General features: G+C 37.0%; 1 protein-coding gene across 1 annotated transcript in view; it reads right to left on the bottom strand.

Moving 5' to 3' along the window:
* The window catches only part of TMPRSS11D (transmembrane serine protease 11D), a 56,326-nt gene extending 37,252 nt beyond the window's left edge, over nt 1-19,074 (bottom strand). The window contains exon 1 of the mRNA XM_046656706.1: nt 19,005-19,074. Coding sequence (XP_046512662.1) covers nt 19,005-19,012 — 8 coding nt within the window. The 5' untranslated portion in view covers nt 19,013-19,074. The remainder of the gene's footprint in view (nt 1-19,004) is intronic.
* Between the last annotated feature and the right edge of the window lie 625 nt (nt 19,075-19,699).

The following is a 19,699-nucleotide window of genomic DNA, read 5'->3' as shown; positions in this document are numbered from 1 at the left end:
TAGGTAGTTTGACAGAAGGATAAGGAAATCTAAACTATGGTTTACAATTGCTTTTCCTTCTACCAGTTGATGATGTTCTCCAGAATAACAACTAATTTTTCTCTGTTTTACTACAACTCTTTCTAAGACTCTATGTGGACGCTACTGTAGTAAGTTCCCTTTTCTGGGCACCATCCCCAGGGATGTACAGAAGATAGATCATTTGGGGTGTGAAGAGGGGTAGAGGGAGCCAGAACAGTAGCATTGCTCAATGTAATATTCTCCATATTAATAAAAATGGGGATGTAGCCAGAGGCTGAGAGCTGAGATCCAGGAGATTTCCTACTTGAAATGAATTAGAACTGCACCAACAGCAGAGGATTTGTGTAATTTATCATTTTTTCCCCCACAAATTTATCAACTGCAGTGTAAGGCAATAGACTTTTACTAACACAGCATCTGGTATTATATTAGCATAGAGCCCGGGTTATTATCTTCTTTGCTGCCTCCCTCCCCAGCACCACACACACTCAAACTGAGGAGGTTGCCAGAAGAGCCGAGTGTGAATTCCTGTTTTATCCTTTGTGTGTTTAGAGATCATTTTGTCATTTATCTGAGACTTTCTTCATCTGAAAAATGGGAATAATAATACTTACGTCACAAGGCTATTTTAAAGATCAGTGGGGTTAAGTGTTCTAAAGTATATATTCCTATTAAATAGGTTATCTATTAGGCTGTGAAAACCTTGAAAGTCAAGATAATATTCATGCCTGTATTTCTGACACTTCATAGGGTGCCTAGCATATTTAAGTGGTTCATAAATATTTATGATATTTATAAATATTTATTGCATGTGTTAATTCCTGGATGTGTTTTAGATTTAAAAGACTTAGAGCTGAAAAGTGGTTACTTTTAGTCAGAATATGGTCTTTCATTCTTTCTATTTGTTTTGCTGACATTCTGGTATAACTATGAAGGGAATGCTCTGAAGGTCAGTGGTTCCTGGACATTTAGGTTTCACAGCAGGGTTGCCTGTGTTGTTTGGGCTTTGCCTGACTCACATACCTATCATGGGGCACCTCTTGGTATTTTACAGTGTAATCACCTGCGCATTGTATGCTGTAGCTCTGAGACCAGTAACAGTTCAGAAGACTATTGGAGGTGGACAGAGACTTTCCAACTTAATTTTGTTGAATAGGCAGATTCACAATTTTAAAAAATTGAGCATGATCAAACATTATCATTTAATAAAAGGGCATTTAAATGTATAAAAGTCGGAAGGGCATAATCTCAGAATAATAAGATGAGTAATTGAGCTTTAGCGTTATAATGTCTTTTTACTACATTGCTCTTACTTGTTCATTTTGGTATGCTAGTGAAAACTGACTTTCACTGGCACCGGTCCAGAATCCAATGTTTGGGAACCACTTCTGAGTAATTTTCACGTTGGAGAAAATTGGCACTTTGACATTCACTAACTTTTTGAGCCTTAGTTTACTCATCTGTTTCCTTTTGGGGTTGTTGTGCCAATGACGTGTGATCACAAATGCACAGTGTTTGGCATGTATGAGTTTAGTAAACATTAGTGGCTGCTGAGCAGTGTAAGAGCCAAAAGAAGACAGGGTTGCAGGCAAGTGTAAACTCTAAAACCTAAATAAGTTTTGAACTGATTGCTCCTCCACCTCAACAACCGGAGGCTGGCTTTTCCAGAGATGAACTGATGTGTCAAGGTTTGTGAGTGTGGAGTGAGAAGTACTAAAAAAAACGAAATTTAATGCCAAAACCCCCCAAAGCAAAAACCGAAGGCGAGAGTCAGCATTTGCTTTTGCTCAGATGAGCCTCCCATGAGAATGACTTTAGAGCCAACTTTGCTTCACTTGAAGGAAAACTTCTTGAATTCAATGACTGAAAAGCACCATGAAACATGACTCAGTAAACAAAGGGTGTGGAGCCCAAATTACCTTACGCTGACAGGCCATAATTAATTGCATAAGAATGGGTTGTTCCACCCTGTAGAAACAGCTGAAGAAATATCTGCTCTATTTTTGGTAGTGCAACTTATCGTTGAACCTCTGTATGTAGCTGATTATAAATCTTATGCCAACAGAAACTAAATTGTGCACAGTATTTACTTTGTAAACTATTAGAGAAAACATGTTTGTGAACACTGTCTGAAGTTTGATTTATAATGCAATAGAGATCTGCGCAAGAATATATTTTGCTTTTAAAGCAGGATCCTGATCACTGAGAATTTTGGTGCTTGCGTTTAAACAGCAAAACAAATATGCAGTTGTGACATGTTTAACAAGCTTCTCTCTCTCTTTTTCTCTTTCATTGAGGTGGAAAATTACATGAATGTTGGAAAACTTATTCTATACTTTTATTATGAAAACCTAAGCATCAGACATTGTACTTGTATATTGCCAATATTCATAATAGTCTTGTAAAGTAAGTTAGGTATTATGATCCTTGTTCTGAAGATAAGGAAACTGAGGCTCAGAGAGTAAATAACTCATAATTACTCAGGAGTGATAGAGCTGGAAATGGAAACCAGGTTGGTTTGAATCAAAGAACATGCACTTCCTCTCACATAACCTCCTCCCTCAACCGACAGGAGCCAAGAAAGCTTTGGCACTCCTCTCTCTCCGACCTCACTTGGGTGAAGCAAAGATAATCAACATCTATTGAGTGCTTATTAAATTGAGTGCTAGAACTTTGTCTTACATGTAGTAAGTGTGCAATAAAAGAATTTTTGATTTAGTTTTAACTTGAAAGTACACCTTCCATTATCAGATTTATGTAGGAATACTAATTAACCTCTGCCACTGACATATAATTACAACCAATACATGGTTGTGGGTTAATAGAGCCATTTGGCAATAACTTTCCATTGTCTACAAAAATGGAGCAAAACAGTGACAGAATAATTGCAAATTCAAATACACGTGTTATGTTTATACAGAAATTTTAGACAATTTTGTGTCCATTTAAATAAGATTTCAGGTTTCATAGTAACAAAGATTTGGTCCTTTCCTCCTTTGTATTCTTCCTCAGTGATCCGAGGCCATGGTTTCAGCAAGCATGCAATAAGATAATATTTCTTAAGATAGATCTTCAGCCCAGACTTCTGTCTTTGAGCTCCACACCATCATTTCTGATTATCCATTGACATCTTATGGATGCTTTACAACCGCCTTAAATGTAACAGTTCAAGTGAAAACTGAGCGTGCTATCTTTTTCCCCAGGCTGCACTCACTCCCCACTATTTTAATATTGGGAATGTCACTACCATCTACCTGGTACCCTAAGGTAGAGACCCAGGAATTAACTATACCTGTCTCCTTTCGTCACTTCCCACATTCAAGAGGTCACCAAACAGTGCTTCTTACCACCGAAGTCTTTTTCTCTATATCCTGTATTTCTTTCTTAATTCTGGCTGTTATCCCCTTACTTGTATTGCTTAAAATGCCTCTTAAGTTGTCTCCTTTCTTCCACTAATCAGTTAATTCAAGAGACGTTTGGTGAGTGCCTGCAGTGTTCTAGGTGCTGGGAATACAATGAAAAGAAACAGACAATCCTAGCAGTCCTAATGATGGGGGGGAGAGGGACAGAAATGAATAAGATAAATGAGTAAAATAATGGTAAGAAATGAGGAGGTGGGAAAGGGAGTGTGTATAGGAGTGCTGAAAATTTAGGTAAAATGGCCAGGAAAGGCTGTGCTGAGAAGGTGACGTTTGAATAAACACCAGAAGCAAGTAAGTTGAATAAGCCGTGAAGATACCAGGGAAGAATGATCTAGGGAGAGGGAACAGCAGGTCCAGAGCCAGGAACTTTCCTGGTTAATTTGAGGAACAGCAAAGTGGCAGCTGGACTGAAGTGGACCCAGCAAGTTAGGGGTGGGGGGTATTAGAGAGAGATAAGGTCAGAAAGGAGTAGTGAGTCAGTGGTGGGGACAGATCATAGGGTTTGCATGTAAGGCTTTGGTCTTTCTTCTGAGTGAGATAGAAATTCTTCGAGAGTTCTGAGCCAAGGAGTGACATCAGATCTATTTCTTTAATAGGGTCACTCTGGGTGATGTGGGGGGAGTAATGGGCCTGCGATGGAGTGGGAGATAATTTAGGAGGTCCATTCAATAATTGAGGTGAGAGATGATGGTAGTTTAGACAAAGGTGGTAGCAGGGGAGGTAGTGAGAAGCAGTCAGAGTCTGGATATATTTTGAATTTAGATCCTAGAGGATTTGCTGATGGTTCGCTTATGACATGTGGGGGGAAAAAGGAATCTAGATTGAATCCAAGATTTTGACTTCTTTGCAATCAACTCATTAAAATGCTTCCAGGAATTTTTTGAATTTAAATCTTAGGTTCTGACACCCTCCCCTTCCCCTACCTCATTTGAAATTTATCTCTAGTGCCATCAAGATCCTCAGGATGGCATCCAAACCTTCCATATGGCATTTAAAGCCCATCACAGTTTCCTCTGCAGCTTCATCTTCTGCCACATCCTCACCTGCCCACTTAACCTCAGTCAAACTAAATATTACAGCCGCTCCTGTGTGTGATGACTCTTTGCCTGAAAAATCATCATTCCTCAGCTACTGGCAAACTCCCATTTTATTCTTAAGACAATTCAAGGATCTTTCTTTTCCCTCCTTTAGCTCCCCCTCATCTGGTCTCATAATGTCCAATGAACTGTCTAGTCCTTATCCCTTCATCTGGTAAACAATGATTTTCTTGCCTGCACCCAACCTCTTAGCTGTAACTTGTGAAACGGAGAGATGCATCTTGTCTGTTGGGTATGCCCCATCTCTCACACAATACCCATTACAGAGTCCACATCAGGCATTGTTTATGGCAAAACTGAATGACACGGCAAAGAGGGGTTTAAAAATAATTTTACTATAATTTGGAGGGACTTCATATAGGATTGTATGCTGTGCATTCTCATTTTGAATACTGACAAGTAAAATATAGATCAGAGAATAATCTCTACCATCTATTGAGTGCTTACCTGGCACTGTGCTGAGTTTTTCTACATCGTTTAGTTTAATCCTTGTAAATAACCCTAGTTTACAGATGATGAAACAGAGGCTTAGTTACTCAGCTAGTATGTGATAGAGCTGGAATGTGAGTCCAGGTCTGTCAAGCTCAAATTGCAAATGTCCACATCAGATGGGAGGAGATTTTCTGTTAATCATCATGTTGTTATTATTAATTTCTATCACACTTACTACCTTATTGTTTATGCTCAGAAATGAAAAGTTCAAAAATATTTTTACAGATCTTAACGACCTTATATCCTTACAGGGTACATAAACACATATATTTGAATGTGTTGTGTGTTTATTTTATATGTTGGAGTTATTAAGAAGATGCGAAACAGTTCCAAAGTAAAGGGACTTACTCTAATTTAGTCAGTTTCATTAGCGCTAGACAGTTTCCACTAGGCAGGCAGTAGGGACTATTTGATTCAATGGTTTAATGTTTTTTAATTTGAGCAACACTTTGTTCAAGCAAGGTCTTTCTTAGAAGCTTAATAATGGAAAACAGATGAAAATGGAGTAGCTTTTCTGTTTGAATTTGGGATGGGAGAAAAGGATCCTCTCCTATTTCCAGCAAATCACTGATCTAGTCTAACACTTTTATTTATTTTTTCAATTCTTAAGTTTTTTTGTTCTTGATAAACTTAGGTGCACTGTAAAAGGAAAGAGAGACACACAGGATTATTCAGGATTGAACAAGTGGTTGGTGGCAGAGCCAGTGCCACAGTTTTAAGACTTCTTGAATCTATTTGTTTTATTAAACCATGATGCATTCTGAAAACTCTGGGTTCATATGGAAGATAAGAATCCTATCCTTGAATCACGAATACGTAACGCTTTATGTGTGTGTACCTTTAGAAGGCACTACATTACTTTCTTTTAATTCAATGATTTACTTTCCTATTTACTTTTATCTTGGGTAGCATTCAAATAAGTTTATATTTCTTGAGAATATACATCACTTTATGCTTCCTGAGGATACAGAGGCTGGGCAAGATGTGAGAGACCAGAGCTAACCTGTATAATGCTTTTGTAAGAATTAGGAAAAGACAACTTCTCTGGGAGACAGAGACAATTATAAAAGGGTACTCTGTGGGCTGCATGCAGCTTCGCTCTGGGACAGACAGCTTGGCAGGGAGCATAGACTCTGTCTCAGCTTCCAGTCTTCCCCTGAGCCATGCATTTTTGTGCATTGCACAAACTGCACAACTATATATAGCAAACTTGAAATGATGTGTTGAAGTTCTGGAATGTGCTACTGGTAGGGAAAGCCAATCTAGAATTCAAATTCTTCTTACAAAGTTTGCAAGTTGATACAGACAAATGACTAATCAGGATGTATATGTGTATGTAGTGGTTGAGTTGGGAGTTGATGGTGGTTCTTGAGAACCTGCTGCCCCTAAGAGTGTGGGCTCAATTGCTTCAAAGGCTAGTTAAGTTTTTCTCTTCCTAGGACTTGGGTTATACTCTGGAACTCAGGCTCTTTTTAACAGATCTAGGTCATAGAGCAAACACCATGAGAGGATGTGGCAACAATAGGCCAAATTCACCTTTACTTCTGGGAGAAAAATAAATGTCTTCCCTAATGGTGCTCTATTCATACTTTGTTTAATTGGTTCTGAACTTGAAGGAATCATTTTCCTACACTAGAAGGCCATGGACATTCTTTCTCCAGTTTATTATTATTGTTATAGCACTGAAATGTATTTCAAGATGATTTACAGCAATCATTACCTGATTAAAAAAACATTTCACTGGGTTCCAGTGATTGAGGCTGTATTAACAATTATTAGAGAAGGAAAATGTTGTAGATTGTGCTTCATCACAGTGCATAAATCTTAATTTATTTAGACTCTGCTAAATTGAAAAACACTTCCAGTTTTGTAATGTATTCTTGGTCAATAAAGTTCACTTTATGTTTCTGCAATAAGTAAGGTAGGCATTAAATTTTTCCAATTAAAAATGATCATTTCTTCTTTTATGAGATTTCCTTTGTTCTAATATCAGTCATGTTTTTGAAATGAAGGATCTAAGGTATAAAATATTCCTTTAATTGGTTTGAAACTTCTGAACATGGTGTTTAATTCTTGCATTGTAGAAGACCTTTCAGGGGATGTGGAAAGAGAACTGGCGTTAGGGGATTTATGTTGTAGAATCAGCCATGTATAATTATGAATAGAAGATGTCCAAAGATGACTGACTGACAAGGGGTCAGTTAAAGACATAGAGTCATATTCTGGTTACTGCTCTGCTACACTTAATATACCCTGGCCTTTATAAGGAAGTCCATCTTTGCTGGAATTCTGCAGCTGCCCAAAGGGTAGCGTCTTGCTTCCATAATAGAGACTGTGGAGCATTTTCAATGTGCAAACAAACACAGTAGCATTACGGTAGAAGGAGGCATTGTCTACGAAGGTGATCCTACCTTGAATCTGTTTGAAAACAACAGAAAAGATGCAAATATTTCTTCTGGAACTTCATGATGGTGATATTTTAAGTATATTTCTCTAGGAGTCACTAAATCCACAAAATGATGGGAGCAATACTGTTGACTCTACCATTGTCAAAGAATATGTACCTAGTATTTCAACACCAACAATTGCAACAGAGAAAGTCCCAACACAGGTTATGATCTCCTTGCTGATTAATGTTAGGGAGAGCCTAGCATGCTCTAGAGGGCACTGCTGTTCAGTGGTAGTATTCCTTCTGAGTACTAGAAAGTGTAGCTATTGACGGAGCCATTGAGCCCAGATTAGTTTCCAAGCAAGAAAGAACCATTTAGTTGAAGATTTGCTTCCTTGTCTATTTTCCTCCAAATAGCATTTTTTCCTATCTGGATTTAGTTTTCAAAAACTGGGTTTTATTTCTCTCTTTCCTTTCTTCTTTCCCTTCATTTTCTTTTTTCTTTATTTTTAACTAAAGATGATCTTTAACTTTTATTAGTACCAACATTATTTTGTCAACTTTCTGCAAATTACAAAGAAATATTCATGACAGTATAAAGAAGTAGTATTTTATTGTCAAAATGCTCTTTGGTAAACGAGTACTTAAAATCAATTTTTAAAGTTAAATGTATCTATTGGGATGATGAAAATGTTCTGAAATTGGACTTTGGTGATGGTTGCTCAATTCTATCAATATTCTGGAAACCACTGAATTGTACATTTAAGCGGGTGAACTTTATGGTATGTAATTACATCTCAACAAAGCTGTTAAAATTAAATTTATCTTTTAATGATTTTTAACTTACTGCAATAAAAAAATTACCAAGCTCTCAGTGAATAATTGATAATGAGGGTGGGCTTGAACTCACAGCAACAGAAAAGGACTCAATAATCCATTCAGTTCAAGTTTCAATGCTGTTTCCTAGAAAGCAATTCTCAGTGAGGTGTTGGAATACAGTGGTGTATTATTGTTGATGGCAAGCAATTTGTTACAAATAATAGCTAAAGAGTCAGGGGTTTGAAATGATTTACTTCTTACACAATTTAGGGCAGATAGTTCGTGTATAAAATTCCTCTCACTCATTTGCGTTTTCTTATTGTTTTGGGTGGAGTTACAAGCAGTGCATTGGGAACTGCTTACAAGCCTGATTAGATCCACGGTAGTGTGTCACATATATTACTGTCACCTGTCATGGGTCGGGTGGCAAAAAAGGCTGAGAAGTCCTAGAGAAAAACTGATATTAAATTCAGGCTTCCAATTGACAAAAAGCCATTCGTTCTTTGCTCATTCTCCAATTCTCCTATTTCTTCCTTTCCTTATGCAGTCTGAACTGACTAGATAGCAGTGTTTCCCAAACTTATTTGAGCACAGAAACATTTATTTCTGAAACACCTAACATTTTGAGAAACATAGTGTTCCCAGAACTCAGTTGAGAAAATGCTGCTCTGTGAGTTCTACCTTGCCCAAGGCATTAGTGTTTCTGCAGGAGAGGGATGGGACATCCTTCACATGCCCATCTTACAGGACATGTTTATTCATATTTAAATACATGAAAATACCTCTTGCTCTATCTCTCTCTTCATTTTGGATACTTGAGAGACTATCTCGTAGCTGTTTAGTTTAGTTGTAGTTTGTTTAATTTAGTACTTAAATTTTAATGGATATATGAATTGCCTGTGAAAATGCAAGGGTTAATTTAGTGAATCTGGAGTTGGGCCCAGGATTCTGCATTTCCAACAAGCTCCCAGGTGATGCTGATGCTATTGGTCCAAGGACCACACTTTATGTAACAAAGGTTTTGGGTACAATTAGATCAGTGTAGCTCCCAGACAAAAGAGTAATTTTATTGAAGGCATACTAGTTCCTTTTCCCTTTCCTAAAATCCAAGTACACAAACAATCCTCTTCTGCTCTAAGATCATTATAAGACGCTCCAAACCTTAATTTATTGCTGTGTCAAACTATACTGACCCTAATCTAGAAATAAATATGTTTTCTTTCTGCAGAAAATAAATGAGTAAAGGATTCAGGGGCCCTTACTCCCAGTTCAATGTGACCTGATTTTTAATACTAAATTGAAAGTGTCAGGCTATTTCATTGTTTCTAAAAAATGTATGTCCCAGTGAGGTGAGGAATTTGGTGCTTCACATTCCAGAGAAGCACAAGGTAGGATTTTTTGCCCCAAATGTGTTCATCCTCCACTGTTTGATTTGATTGTTATATATAGACCCAAATCTAAAAAGATTCTAACAGTTGCCAAGGAAACAATCCTGCTTAATTTGTATGGAAGGATGTATACTAGGTTTTTAACATTGTTTACTTAGGGAGGTGGAGAAGGAGGTGTTATGAATGACAGGGCAGAACAAAGAAAAAAGAAATATCGTATATTATTAAACGCATAGGTTAAAGAAGTAAAAATCTATTAGTAAAGGGTCTAAAGTAAGAAAGACATTTCAGCACAAACTGGAGGGAATAAGTTCGCAGGCATGATAGAGAATCCAGAAATTTCCTGTAACTATTCTCTCAGTGCAACTGGTTGATTGTTATTACCAGTAACTTAGAGGGGAGGAGTGGAGACTGGAATCATCACTGTTAGTTCTATTTAACTATATCCAGTAAATTATAATTGTTCTCAGAGGAAAAAAAGGTGGCTTCTAATGAATCATGGACCAAACCCAAGATTAGTTGTTTCAAATGCTCTTGAGTAATATTTAGTTGCGTCAGTATATTTTTAAAATAACGTCTTGTACTCAACCTCTTCTGAATTTAATCCTAGTGGCTTCTTGCCCAAATTGCCTACAGAAGCAGTGGAAAGAATTGAGATTCTCAGTATCATTTACCAGGATGATTTTGTGTCATAATGAAATGAAGAGTTCCAAGATCACCAATACTAATATTTTTGAGTCCTATACAATAGAATGTATTCCTCGAAGCTCAGAAAAAATGCCACAGATATCTCTTTTATTTTGGGAAGGAGTACTCATGGTAGGAGTAAAACATGGTTGAAGTGATCAGAAAAGCTGTACGACATGAGGCAAATCACTTCTCTGGACTTCAGTTTCCTCCTTTGTTATTAAATGAAGAATCAGTGAGTTTCCTTGTCACCTTCACATTGTTCTTTCCTCCTCCCTCCTTCACAAGGATGGTTCCCTCTCACTTCCATGATTACTCTATTAGGTGGATTCTCTCACCTCTACGACACGCTCTCAACTTTCGCAAACACTTTATTCCTTGAGAAAGTCTGTCTGCTTACATATTCCATATCTGTGTCTCCATCCTCGCAACAATAAACTGTAAGCTCCCCAGCAGATTGTCAGCTCCATGAGAGAGGCAGCAGTTGAGAGCACAGACTCTGAAGCTGGACTAACTGGGTTCAAATTCTACTTCTGCCATTTATTTGCTATGTGAACCTGGGAAGTCACCTATCTTCTCCTCTAATTCCTTATCTGTGTAATGGAGGTGACAATAGTACCTACTCCAGATGGTTGTGAGGACAAATGAGTTAAAGATTTGTTAGCACAGCTAGAATAATGTTTGGCACTTGGCCCTGTGTCAGTGCTTGATCAGTCCAATAAATGAGGGCAGGGGCTGACTGTGATTAGTTCTCCACTGTATCTCCCAAAGTTTTCAATCTTCTGTTCTTTAAGTGAATCTGCACAGTGAGAGGATGAAGTAGATGATGGAAGTGAGGCTCTGTCAACTCAGTGAATGTTGCCATGGCTTCTAACATGGGCATGAAGAGCCACACACATGAGGGATTTCTTTTTGTCTTCTGAACAAATGCATCTGTTTATTCAGTTTCTTCTATTTTTATATAAATATTCCTATGAAACATAGTTTTGTCCACGGGCCTGTATTTTTAATTACTGTATAAGTAATATAGAAAGATAATAGAGTATAATAGTGATAATCTTGGGGCTGTCCCCATGGCTGAGTGGTTAAGTTTGCACACTTTGCTTGGCTGCCCAGGGTTTTGCTGGTTGGGATCCTATGCGCGGACCTAGCACCACTCATCAAGACATGCTGAGGTGGCGTCCCACATGGCACAACCAGAAGGATCTACAACTAGAATATACAACTACATACTGGGGAGCTTTGGGGAGAAGAAGAAGAAGAAGAAAAAAGATTGGCAAAAGATGTTAGCTCAGGGCCAATCTTAAAAAGAAAATAATGATAATCTTGAATTTTGTAATTGGACAGACCCATGTGACCATTGGCAAGTGACAAAACCTCCCTGAGGCTTAGTTTGCTCATTCATAAAATGGGCACAATTAGATGCCTCAGAGGGTCACGAGAATTAGATGGGATGCTGTTTGTAAAATACTTAGAACTCTGGCCTGTGTTCAATAAATGGTAAATTCTACAATCCTCTTTTAGGTAGAACCCAGGTTTAGCTGTAAATAATATAATTTTTTATAGTGGCATTTTATATGAGTGATAACATTCTGTAGAATCACAGAATCACTGAATGTTGGCAATGGAAGGGAGTTCCAGGAATATCCATTCCAACTTCCCCAGTATACAGATGAATAAACTGATGTGCAGAGAGATTAAGTGGTGGCACAGAAAGCTCTCTTGATTTTTTTTATCTGTGCTCTTTCTCTGAGGTCTTATTGTTTTTTGCAACCCAGGACATGATGGATACTCTATTAATACACAGTTTGTTGAATGAATGTTGGAAAAATCAGTAGCTGTTGAGTACTTACTATACCATTCTGCTAGGCACTGGGGACTTTTAAAAAGTGACCAAAGAATTGTCTTTGCCTTAAGGCACTCATGTCTTTCTGAGGGAGGATAAGACCTAGTTTATTAGCAGCATTTTACACACTTGACCATTCCTTTTTATTGAAACACTCTCTTTCTTTTGATTTTCATGATTCCACACTCTTTTTATCCTTTTGATTCCCCCTTTTAAATGTATTTTGCTGACTGCTTCTCCTCTATTCAACCATGCCTGGTGTTGCTCCATGTTCTGTCTTGAGTAATATCTTTTCTCTCTGGTTGATCTCATTCAGTGAGCTTCAGTTACCATCTAAGACAACCATCTAAGTTCCATCTAAGTTCTCAAGTTTTTGCGTGCCTAAGAATCAACTGAGAAGCTTGGAAAAGAAAATTTCCTGCATCCAACACCCATATAGACAGTTTAGGTAGGTCTGGTTTTGCTGTTCAGAAATCTGCAGCTTTAACAAGTATCCTAGGGGGTGCAGATAGAGATAAACCAAAGATTACACTTGGAGAAACACTGACCTACACGTGATTTTTCCGACTGAAATATCCGACTGCATTCTTCACATGTCCCCACTTAGTGTTTGGAACTTAATGTTTCCGAAGCTGAATCGATTGCCTCCTCCCTTTTAACACTCACAACCTCTCTCTGCCCTATCAAATAGTCCCTTTTATGGCATTTTTCTTTTCAGTAAATGAAACCAACGTCCACCAAGTTACTCCTGTAGAAAACCTGAAAACAATACTTGACACACCTCTCTCATTCCTGATATCCGATTGAGCGCCAAGTCCCAGCCTTTCTACTTCTTAGATACGTCTCAACTTTTATTGCAACTCCCACCTCTTTTGTCTAAGCCATCTTCACTCCTTTTCTGAAATACTGAACTAGCCTCCAACTAGTCTTCCTTCATCAGTGGGTATCTCCCCTCTCCACGGGGATCCTTCTCTAGAGAGAGACAGATGATCTTTCAAAAATTCTAATATAATAATGTCTCTGCCCTCATCAAATCTTTAACAGTTTTGCATTTCTTTTAGGATATAATCCCAACTCTTTAATATGGCCTTCAAAAAGACCAGCATGATTTATTTCCTGACTGCATTTAAGTTTCTACTTGAATAATACTTCCTCGGAGAAGCCTTCCATAAACTCCTAGAGAGTTTCCTCCATTATAATGCTTATTTTAGTATTACCTTATTAAATAAATCAAAATGAGATTACATATTTTCATATTAATCACTGATATGTTCATCTCCTGGCCAGGAAGATTCTTTTGCTTTCTGAAATTTCCATAGAATAAATGTGTTCGGTGACAGTTGCTTCTGTTCATCTTAATTAACCAAAGCCCCTAAACGTTTTTTTCATGGTACTTACTATGACTATAATTAGATAGGTACTTGCTTGTTTAACTTTTTTAGTACTTGTCTTCCCAATAAACAACGAGAGCAGGATCCAGGCCTTTCTGATCCATTTTTGTGTGTTTAGCACCTAACAGTTGCTCACACAAATTAGGCACTCAAAAAGCAGGTATTTTTTTCAATGAACGAATAATGAATAAATGAATGAAGTATAATATAAGGATTAATAAGGTAAATACCTAAAAAAGGTATAAATAAAGTGCTTGGATATGTAGGATTCAAAATGGCTTATTTTTCCATATTAAATTAAAAGTTGCTTTTAAGCAAGAGCATCTTGGGTTTCTTAGTGAGTGACTGTGGACTTGAGGAACCACTAGCTGCCATTGGGAACCATCAGCTTCTATAGTACTGAAAACCATGGAACTGGATGGAATTACTCAGAAAGTAAGTACAGCTACTGAAGAGAAGTTGTACCTCAACTTACTCAGAATTTGAGCAACAAGAAAATAAGAAGGATCCAGTAACAGAAACTCAGAAAGCTTGACCCATGAGATGGGAATCAATAAAGAGAAAATGGTGTTTTAGTAGCTTTGTGAAGACTGTGTTTCATGGAGGAATGATCTGCCGTGGAGCTGTTAAGTAAAATGAGACATGACCATTGGATTCTGCAATGTGGAATGATCTCTGAAGAGTTGCACAAGAGCTATTTCAGAGCTGTGGGGAGGACATATTTGTAATGGAAGAGGAGAGAATAGGTTAAAGATAAACATGCACATGCTCTGTGACCCAGAAAATCCATACCCAAGAGAAACTCTTGCATGTTTGTACCATTGCACCCATTCAAAAATGTCCAGAGCTGCATATTTGTAACGGCAAGATATAAGAAGAGTGAATATGTAAGTTATAGTATACTCTTATAATGAAATATCATACAGCTGTGAACAGGAATAAATTATTACTACATACTTTATAAAATATAATTTTGATCCCATTTATATGAATTTCAGATGTAGGTAGAACTAAATGATATGTTATTTATGGATCTATCCATGAGTGGTAAAACCATAAAGAAAATCAAGAAGATTTAGTTACCACACCAGAAAACAGTTACTTTGTGCATGGTGGGGAAGGGTAGTTAATGGACAGGATGTAGTTGGGGAGAGGCCCATAGGGTCTTCTAAATTACTGGTGCTATTATTTTTCTTAAAAAATGCTAAGTACCTCAAGGTTTCATTTTTTAAACTAATCTCTATGTGTAATATATTTCACAATAAAAACCTTAAAAAGTAGAAGGGTGAATAGGAGAAGAAAACAGAAATGGAGGCAGTGGGTCTAGACAAACCTTTAGAAGAGTTTTGCTGTTAAGGGGAGGAAATGAGAACTGAGACAATAGCTAGAGAGGTGGTATGGATCAAGGGAGGAGAAAACTGTATGTTTTAATTCATTCTTTGCAATATTAAACTCAGGCAGATATCCTGGCTAAGAAGTAATATTGTCAGAATAAAATTTGTCTAGGCTGGAAAAAATATTTTCAGTGGCTCTTTTTAGTCCACTGCCTTGAAGCCTGAGCTCGCATATCATTTTATTAATCACTGATACACTTGTTCATGACTTTGGCAAATGGATATTGTAAATATTCAACAGAATCTGGCATTTTCTTTCTGCTGAGTTAGTCATCAATGTAAACTATTCCAAAGTCAGTTTTATCTTCAATCATTTAAGATAGTTACCCAATGAATGGTTTTAGACTTGGGATGATGCTTTATTTTACATATCATGAGTGCATGCTACATTTAAACTTAAGGAATACTCTGAAAAACTGTGAAATCAAGGCAAGTTTTCTTTGTTCAAGAAAATGGGGTCCTTCACGTTGGTGCAATACTGCTTAAGGAATTGGATTGGGTATCTTAGGTCCCCTTACAATTGTAGGTATTGATTCTTGTCCTCAAGACTTATTTTAGGGATATCAACCATAGCTATCTTGGGAGCTGGAGTGGCATAAGAGTTAGAAAAGTAACATATTTCAGGGGAAATATCTTAGGAGTGCCTTCCAGAGGCCAAATTGGCAGTGGACATAACAGAGTTTGCTAGAAAATATGTGTTCTTAGGTGATTGATTGCAGCTTATCCTCCTGTGTATTATAATGCTGTCGCCACTGCCCCAGCCTATACCACCATTAAAAAACATTCTGTCCAAATGTGGCAACTGTTTTTGCATGTGGCCCGAAGTTTTTGTGGGCGAAAGCTTGTACTTTAAATGCACTGTTTTGGGCTCTGTGACTGTATGGATAAGTTGGTGTCTACTTGCCTAATTTCTAATAAGAAATATATCTTTTGCCTAATATTTACAGTTTTAAGCATGGTTTCTGAAAGTTAAAATAACAATTCATAAACCAGGTTGAAACAACAGACAGAGTTTGGAATGCATTTTTGACAGATATGAGTCCCCCCCCCCCCCCCCCCAACACTTTTGTCTCATGTTGTTTTGGGCTGTTAGGAGGCAGTGCACCTGATTGGCTTTGACAAGTCTCTGTAGTCAGTAAATTGTCTCATGAGCACAGACAAAAGGGAAGAAAATGGAAATAAGATTTGCTATAGTGGGAGGGGTCCTGCTAAGACTTGTCTGTTCCTGAGCTGAGATATGCTCATTTACCTTAAATCTAAACCATATTCTGAATTCCAGCTTATAACTCTTCATCCTATTTTCCAAACCTCATCTCACACTTTTCATGTAATTGAATGGACGTAGACACTCTCATGGTGGACCCGAGAGCATCTGGAATACCCAAGGATTTGAAATGAATAACAATTATATCATGATATCACAGCTGCCCAGGTTCCTGAACCTTGTGGTAGGATTTCCTCCTTGAGAGGAAGGGAGAACAAGGTGGGTAAAGAAAGGAACATACTATCTTTGGAATCTTCAGGAAAGGACAACCTGGAAGAGGTCTGGGAATTTAATTTATATATAAAAGTAATTGAACCATCCAAGAGAGCCCATTCTCAACCAAAGGTATCTCAGAATTTTCTGGAGATTTACCTAAAACTACCTAAAATTGACCTAGAATTATCTAAAAAATATATTACACCTTTCCATTTCCCTTTCTCTACCCAATTTGGATACCCTGCTCCCTTAAAGCATATGGAGGAATTGGAAAATAGTGGAGTTTTGAGATTTTTCTTTTTCAATTGGAGATAGTATGCTATGTCTTTATGCTGATGGGAATATTTCAGCAGAGAAGGAAACTGTATGTTTTAATTCATTCCTCGCAATGTTAAACTCCAACAGATGTCCTGGCTTAGAAGTAAGATTGTCAGAATAAAAATTTCTCTATTTTTTTTTTTTAACTCCCCAGGCCATTTGAATATGCTCTCTTCTTCCCACTGAAAATTCTGCTCTCAATTTAGGTTGATGGAAGGCATTGTTTCCCAGTCATGGGTTCTCAAATTTTGTTGAATGAGAGTCCACAAGTTATTTTGAAAATTTCATCAGTTTGACATGGTAACTGTAATGATCACATTCTGATAAAAGCCAACCAACCAACCAATGAACAAAACTAATTGAGAGTTATATATATTTTAGGTTAACAAAAAAGGAAAAAGGAATAAAGGAATTGATTTTTAGTAGATGCAGCCTATTTAAGAAATAAAATATTTCAAAGTGTGATCCATAGAAACCAAAGTTCCAAAGAAGAGTTCTTTGGAAGTTTAGGTCTGATTGTCATATTTCTTATAAGGTTGGCTCAATTTAGAAAATAGATTGATTCAAAGCATTCTGAAATTGTACATCTCTCTCAGTGTTTGTGTTGTTTACATGTCTTCCTTTATTTTCCTTTGAATGACATTTTGATGTACGTTTAGCTGCTTGTAAGGGTTAATTTTTTAAAAATCAAGCAAATTTCTTTGTAAAATTAAAAGCATTTCAGCAAAATACATTTCAAAGTGTATTGTGATTACCAAAACAATGTTACATTGTTATAGAAAGTTTAAGAATAATGGAAAAAATATAATTCATAAGCTTCCCACCTTAACACAACAAACGTGATTAGTGTTTTATATTCCTGATTAAACTTTTTCACATGAATAGCTTTACAAAGTGATAGTTGGTGATTAAATACAATTTTCTGATTTGTTTTTGCGTAAAATGAGAGCAGACACAGTATATGTTACTTCATAGATTTTAACCTATTTTAATAGGTATTAAAACTATCCATTATATGAATATGAAATAGTTTATTTTGTTTTATTTATAATATTGTTAATTGTTAATTATTGTTTATTGTCAGAAACAGACTGCTACCCATTTTTCACTCATATATATATATTTACAAATGCACATAATTTTCCATATATTTTATTAAAATGATTTGAATTTTGATTGAGTTTTCTAAAGTTCAGGAGATTTAAAATAGATTCAACTACACTTAACATAGCCAACACTTTGTCCATGCTTTTATTTCTCTCTCTCTTTTTTTTAAGATTGGCACCTGAGCTGACAACTGTTGCCAATCTTTTTATTTTTTCTGCTTTTTCTCCCCAAATCCCTCCAGTACATAGTTCTATATTTCAGTTGTAGGTCCTTCTAGTTGTGGCATGTGGGACACTGCCTCAGTGTGGTCTGATGAGCGGTGCCATGTCTGCGTCCGGAATCCGAACCAGCGAAACCCTGGGCCACCGGAGAGGAGCGCGCAAACTTAACCACTCGGCCACAGGACCGGTCCCTATTTATCCCTCTTTTAAAATGACTTACCAGTATCATATTTTTCTGTGTTCACAGAAAAACAAAATGAATGCTATATATGCTCATAGACACAGCAAACACATCAGATTATATAATGATTTTCAGATTGTACTGATTCTGGATTATGCTACAACTTGTTGCTTTTTTTATGTGACAACGTATGAAAATAAGTATTCATTAACTGAAAAGAAAACTAGACAAATACTAATTTTTTCTTAAGTATCAACAAGAATTTACTTGAAAATAAAGATGCCATTAAATATATAAAATGTAGACAAATACTGCCTTTACTTTCTTAAAGAGGATTTCAGGATTGCGTATTTAATAGAATGATACTGTGATGGGAGTAGAAACACAGAATCCTCAAAAAATTTTAAAACATTTTTACCAATTAAAGTTTTAAAATCTACACATAACTTCCTGAAAAGTTAAACATGAGAAAATAAAAACACTTCCTTAGTTAAAGACATGGTTTCATAATGCTAAGCCATCTCTTTAGGTTTATTCATTTCGTAAAAAATTCAGTCAGACAACAAGCACCTTAATTACACAATATCAAGCATGTTATCTCATCCATATCTAGGAGTTTTAGTGAAGTTTCTGGAAAAGTAACTAGAAGATTGCTAGACACAGCCAATGTTTCTTAAGTTTCTGTGTATTTTTCACATACTCTACAATATAGTAAAACTTCCAAAACTGCAGAGGCAAAAACAGGACTTACCTATACATTTTAATCCTGGATAATGAAGAGGTATCTTTTTCTGCCTGTCCAGCTGCTCTGAGATTTCCACTCAAATGGATGACTCTTATGTATTATGTGTGATCTATGAAAGGGCTGAAGGCAAAGGAGGAAATCACATGTAATTAAAATCTAACTTGCTAAACAAGTCTGAAGGAAACAACTTGAACCAATACGATGACTTGTGAAACGGAGTCAGAAATGGACAGGGAATTTCACAAATCAGTAGGAATTTCATTTATTCTGGTAAGTTGTGATTAAACATGATAACAGGTCATAGGTATTGCGCGAAAGCTTGCAACTACTCCACATGCTGTAAAGTTATTATTATTTTTTGTGTGTGTGAGGAAGATTGGCCCTGAGCTAACATCTGTTGCCAGTCTTCTTTTTGCTTGAGGAAGATTGTTGCTGAGCTAACATCTGTGCCAACTTCCTCTATTTTGTGTGGGATGCTGCTACAGCACGGCTTGATGAGCGGTGCTACGTCTGCACCTGAGATCCCAATCTGCGAACCCTGGGCCGCAGAGGTGGAGCACTCAAACTTAACCACTACACCACCAGGGGGGCCCCTGTAAAGTCATTATTTTTAATTCAAGAGAATGTGACGTACGTGCTGTGTTATATCATCATACACCTCGTTCCTTGCCACAGCAAGCCAAGGACTATTAGAAAATGCT

This window comes from Equus quagga, chromosome 3, assembly GCF_021613505.1.
Source record: "Equus quagga isolate Etosha38 chromosome 3, UCLA_HA_Equagga_1.0, whole genome shotgun sequence".
Lineage (NCBI taxonomy): Eukaryota > Metazoa > Chordata > Mammalia > Perissodactyla > Equidae > Equus > Equus quagga.
This window is presented reverse-complemented; position numbering and strand designations above follow the sequence as displayed.